Source organism: Lotus japonicus, chromosome 4 (assembly GCF_012489685.1).
Source record: "Lotus japonicus ecotype B-129 chromosome 4, LjGifu_v1.2".
Lineage (NCBI taxonomy): Eukaryota > Viridiplantae > Streptophyta > Magnoliopsida > Fabales > Fabaceae > Lotus > Lotus japonicus.
The window spans coordinates 47,121,037-47,127,070 of NC_080044.1; the positions used below are offsets into that span (position 1 = coordinate 47,121,037).

Consider the following 6,034-nt stretch of genomic DNA (forward strand, 5'->3'; position numbering starts at 1 on the left):
GAAACAGCGTGATCAACCAGGGGTGATCGGTTCGAGCGTCTCCCAAAACAATTTACATACTACTAAAACTAAAAGTTTATCACTTCAATTTCTCTTCTTCGTCCCTATATATAGCAATACATTTTCATAAAAAATATATAGTTAAGCAATACACAACTTTTAATTATATCTCATTCGTTTTCTTAAATGATTCTCTAATTCGTAAATTCAATAGGATTGATTCATTAAAATGTATGTCTGCTCCAGATTCATTATATATTATATACGCCATATGATTAATAGAGAAATAAAATCATACAACATAATCAGCTAAGTAGTTGCTCATTAACAAAACACTACAATCCAAAGTTTGGTACAGTTCATATCCTAGGATGTTTCACAAGTTAGCCTATACAAGGCTGTTAACCGAACCAAAGAAATGAAAACAAGTCATAAGCAGTGTCCATAGTAAAGTCAATGGGACACTAATCTAACCAGTCAAAATAAAAAAAATAGTTTCCTGCATAGCCATCCCAAGGACACTGCTTCACATATCCATTGTCTTCCTACATGATATACATGTGGAAATGTATTGTACTAATAGAACACAGGTGACACCAGAACCGCAGCAAAAGAAAGCTGAACATTAAGTATCCATCTAAATTTAATGTGCTGGTTCTCTTAGTTGATTTTCATGATGATGGTGATGGATTCCACTATGCTCTCGGACTATAGGATTAGAATCTGCAAGAGTGTACATACACGTATGAAAGAAATACACACAAAACTCAGGGCTAAGAACATATACCTTCCTTCAAATAAGGTTTATAGTGAGCAAAATTCTTCCACACAAATCAGAGACCATAATACTATAATATCTAGCTCAGTTACTATTTATATTTTTGGGGAAAAAGTTTGCTTTTATTTCCAACATGTGGTAGTAGTGCAAATTAATCAAACTGTGAAATATATGAACCGTCCAATTTAAACAAAAGAGCATATGAGAGTCAGGTTAAATCCCTCTATTCTATGACAGGCTTTGGGTAAGCACAATGGCACACCATTGAAGTTTTTTTATTTTTAGTCTAATTGTCAGGACTCAGGAGTATAGATATACCAAAGAGGTATGATTGATTCACACTCCCACGTCATTTTCACCTTCATTTTTTATCTATCTCTCTTCTCTTTCAATCATATCAGTATCACCCATCACTTCTTTACTTTCTCTCTTTTCTTCCTATGTCACTCATCTCTCCACTCTATTTCCACTTAAATGGAAGTGTGAATGAAACTTAATTCTATACGAAAATCTAAACCTTACCTGATGTGCCCTGTGCCTATCTCTGCTAATTATTCCTCTTCTCTATATTTTCTTTCCTTTTCTGGCCTCTAATAATTTCAAGCACAATTTAACTCTCAAAGATGTCATGTAGTAAGATTTCATTTTAGATGAAAATAGAAAGAAACACGACCCTGCATAGCACAAAGACAAAATCTATTTAATGGATAAGCTTATAGTAACTAATACCTGGCAACTCTTGATCCATAGGGACCAAAGTACCTGAGGCCAAATTGTAACATGGGATTGTCAGGGAGCATAACTTTTGATCAGTGGTGGCTGCATGCTCAATTTTCTGGATCACAATATTTGTCATGCACAAAGGGTAGGTTAATATTTCTCCCATTGAGGTCTATAAATATTGAAAATAAATCATGAGAATGAAATAAACATTCAGATTACTTTTAGAGAGAAAAGGTACATGGGATAAACAAGATCTACATAATTCATTCAGCATTCCACATGAAAACAAAAGCAACTCCACGAGAAAATCAAAACAATGTATTATAATCCATGCGACATTCATTAGTAAGTTATGAGTATTCATGATTGTAACTTCTGCACAAGATCTGATATAATTTAATATGTAAAAAAGTTCATGAGAGATCAATTTTGCAAAGAAAAATTTAAGAAGTATTTTGACTGATGATGGCACACCCAAAAGGAGTAAAAAAAATCATTATTAAAATTTGAATATATTATTTTGAAGGCACCTTCAAAGTTGAAGGTGTATTTTAATACCTTTGGCTGGAGGTCACAGGTTCGAGACCTGTATAGGCCAGTTTTATTCATAAACAACACATTATTTTTTGTACCAAAAAAAAAAACCTTTGGCTGGATAACATTTATACGTACATTTGTGTTACAGTTGAATTATGAAAATATTGTGCAACAAGCTCAATTAGGAAGCACTAAATTCCCATTGAGAAGTCAAGAACATAATTAGTATTAGGTTGAACAAAAGCTAAATTACAATTTTGGGGAGAATCTGAAAAACACAAGAACACAAATTTGAAATCTATTCAAAAGAAAATGGCAAGCAATAGAGAAGATTACTCTAATCATTAATCAATGAATATGCTTTTATTTATAAGATTGGCACGTAAAAGAAAGGAAAAAGGCACATTCCATATCAACCCAACTCTGGATGCATGGAAAACAAAACGGATATCCACATGGCAAAATCCCCCTTGTTGCACTGAAATATGTGAAACATAATACATGATCCCTCACTTGAATTGGGTAAGCCAGTAAATTACCAACCTGATCACAATCTTTGGACTTTTCAGCCCTAGAACTTCTATCTATTGAAGTCTGTGGCACAAGTGGGGTATCTTCAACAAACAAAGTTGTAGATTTGATCAGCTCATTCTCATCTGAACCACCAGTGGTTGATCTTTTTTTATTAAATATGCCATCATCAGGTCCAGAACTACTATTATCTGGAAGATAGTCAATAGTGACACCACCAGAAAGGCAAGAGATAGCACCATCTTTGGTGTTCAGGGTATCCGTTCTGCAAAGAAGGATCTGGGCTTTAGTCGTAATTTTAAGGATCCAACACCAATTTATCAACAACATATTTCACAAACCTTCTTTCTTTGCAAGATTTCCCAGCCGCAATACTAACTCCACTATCACTGCAAATAGTTCTTTTTCCTTTCCCTGGCCTCTCCTGATGCTTGAAAAATGAAAAATGGCAGACAATAAGATTAACAGGCATTCCAAAAGAACAACTTATATCATTATTCATTTGCCTAGTCTATCACTGTCAAGCATAGTGCATATGGATAAGTTAACAAAAAATTATCTCTTTGTCTATGTATGGACGTATGGTACCTATATTCAAACAAACAAAAGAGCTCTCTCAGATAAACAGCTAGTTTTTATTGCTCAATATGTTGCATTAACTTCTTAAAAGTAATATCTTTGTCCATAATTATGGCATAAATAGAACGCATCCTTTCCTTTAATTGATCACTTAACATAGACTAGTATGATAACATACATCATTAGTCTATCTATTACCTCATATATGAGCAGTATCTCTGAATCTTCCAAAACAGGACCGAAAGGTTCAGAATTGAGGTTGGTGGATTGAATAAGCCACTGTTTTGGTCCAAAGGTTTCCGGAACTCGCAGAGACAATGGCCCTACTTCATGTCCACTGAAAATAATAATAATAATAATGATAAAAATAAGAAAGTTGTAAATGAAAAGAAGGAAATAAATAAGAAATTGACCTTTGCAACATGTAAGAATCTACTGGAAGGCGTGTTCGTTCCCTTAAGCAATCTTCAATCCAACGGTGGTTAACTATGGGTATTTTGAGCCTTCTAGCAATCTCGTATTTCCTTCCTTCGAACTTGAAGCAGACCTGAAAACTCAAAAACAAAATAAATATTTATACTCATTAGAAATGTCACCTCATTTACGGAAATAAGGTTTCCGAAGCATTTTTTCACTCAAAAGTGGGGTGTTGCATGTATTTTACACTACAAATTACGAATTAATTTCGGAATCTTAGATTCCGAAATAATTCGGAACTTGAAAATCCGAAAATGGGGGTGTGAAATCTAATGGTTGGGGTGGCAAATTCAGCTCTCCATTGTTACTTATAAGTTATAACAAAAATAAACACTCACAAGGTGATTTATGAATTCCGCCATTCTACCGCTATAAGAAGCACCTGCGTATGCAATCAACTTGATGAGGTTGAAACGCTCCAAGCCATGGTAGCCTGTAACGGTTACCAACACCTTTCCCATGTCTTGAATTGGACCAACTGTAATCCAGGAAAGAAACTAGTTTAATTGCATTTTTTGAAACAGACAGAATTGGAACCCTAAAACTAAAAGAAAGAAACAGACCGTAATCAGGGAGACGAAGTGGCTGATCTACTTCTTCGTCCATGCCTTGGCTAGTTGGCTTGCCGCCCTTCACTTCAGAGTTCAGAGTTCAGAGTTCTTTTTATGAAATAATATTTCAATTTCAAAGTCCAGGGTTTTCTGTAAATGTATACGCGCTATGGCGCCCTTCAAGCCCGGGAAACTGAAAAGTCATTAACCGGGAAACTAAAAAATTAGAACAGGGTGTTTAAATCATTTATGTTAAAGAATAAATAAGTAAATAAAGAGAGGAGAAGAGAGCAACAACTCCGAACAAGACATAGTGTGATGAGATGTTCTGTTAAAATATATGGGTTGGGTAGGGGGAGGTCCATGTATCGATTTCTAGCGAGTGCAATTTGTCTTCCCATGTAAAAAAAACTGGTTAAAATATTGGTTTAAGATTTAATAGTTTTTTTTTAAAAGAGATTTAATAGTTCAATAGGGTTGAACTATGGTTAAAATGGTATAGTAAAATAATACTTCAAAAAATAATATCATATATTAAATATCATTTAAAAAAAATTAGTATCAATACTTGTATTACTAATTTTATTTTTATACTGAAATTTAAATCTGATTACATGTAATATTGCAACAAGGATACGTTTGCTAAATTTATTTGAATGACATTTTAATTAAAGAAACATGCAGTAATGAAATTATTAAAGTCTTAAATTTTCTAAATACTCACATATTGTATACTAACAGAACAAAGAAACGGTACATGGTAAGTCAAATTTATAATTGAATTCAAAATTTATGTGTGATTGTTTCAAAATAATTAATACTTCACCTTTTTGAGATTTGATTGACGTTGGAAATAAGGAAATCTTCAAAGTCCAGCTATTTAATATTTAATAGTCAAAACTCAAAAGGGCTGCGCATGCAGAGTTGAGCACGGAAAACGAAAATTTAAATGGCACCTCAACGAATCGGTTGAACCGTTTTACCACATGTTTACACCGGTTTTTGCGATTTCTGTCTGGTTTTTTTAAGTGCCCGGTTTTAAGGATGATTCAGACCGTTCACTTGACCGATTCCCGGTCTTTCCGATCGAACTGGTCGGTTCGGTCCGACTTTTAAAACCGTGGTTAAGAGTGTTGAACAAGTATATAGTGGGCCGAGCCCATGGCCTCCTGACTCATAACATATATGTGCATCCAAATATTCATAGCACTCCCCCTTGGATGGCTGTCTTTTAAGATAGTGTCTCGTTAAAATCTTATTAGGAAAAACCTAATGAGATAAAAACCTAGTGAAGAAAAAAGAATACATTATTCTATAGTTCGTCTTTGTACATTGTCTCATTAAAAATCATACTAGAAAAAACTCAATGAGAAAAAAAAAACATGGTTAAGGAAAAAAGAGTACAATGCATTTTAATTGAGATATTTGAGCCGACGAACTCCCATATTCCGCACAAGCTTTTCTAATGTTGTAGTTGGAAGATTCTTCATAAATAAGTCAGTCAAATTATCACTTGAACGAATTTGATGGATTTATATGTCACCATTCTTTTGGGGATCATGAGTGAAGAAGAGTTTTGACGATATATGCTTTGTTCTATCTCCTTGATGTATCCTTCTTTTGTTTGCGCAATGTATGCAGTATTATCTTCATATATAGTTGTTGGCAGCATCTTTCCATAGGACAGACCACAAGTATCAAGTACGCATTGAATCATAAATCTCAGCCAAGTGTATTCTCGACTTGCCTCATGTAATGCTAATATTTCTGCATGGTTAGCTAATGTTGGTTTTATAGTTTGTTACATAGATATCCAAGAAATGGTTGTACCACCCCATAAAAACAAGGCTTAATTGCA

At 34.0% G+C, this 6,034-nt stretch overlaps 1 protein-coding gene across 3 annotated transcripts; it reads right to left on the reverse strand.

The window, feature by feature from the left end:
- Nucleotides 1–295: 295 nt before the first annotated feature.
- On the reverse strand, nt 296–4,362 carry LOC130716080 (uncharacterized). 3 transcript variants are annotated; one of them, XM_057566268.1, is made up of 8 exons: nt 4,189–4,362; nt 3,964–4,103; nt 3,562–3,695; nt 3,347–3,485; nt 2,911–2,993; nt 2,582–2,834; nt 1,508–1,670; nt 296–723 (listed from the first exon to the last, which is right to left on the reverse strand). In XM_057566268.1, exons 1-8 carry the CDS (start codon nt 4,229–4,231, stop codon nt 644–646), a joined length of 1,035 nt encoding a protein of 344 aa, XP_057422251.1. In that variant the 5' UTR covers nt 4,232–4,362; the 3' UTR covers nt 296–643. The 3 variants fall into 3 exon arrangements, with proteins under 3 accessions (XP_057422251.1, XP_057422250.1, XP_057422252.1); XM_057566267.1 differs by having other exon boundaries at nt 2,911–2,999; nt 4,189–4,359; XM_057566269.1 differs by having other exon boundaries at nt 1,508–1,613; nt 2,911–2,999; nt 4,189–4,353.
- Nucleotides 4,363–6,034: the final 1,672 nt, after the last annotated feature.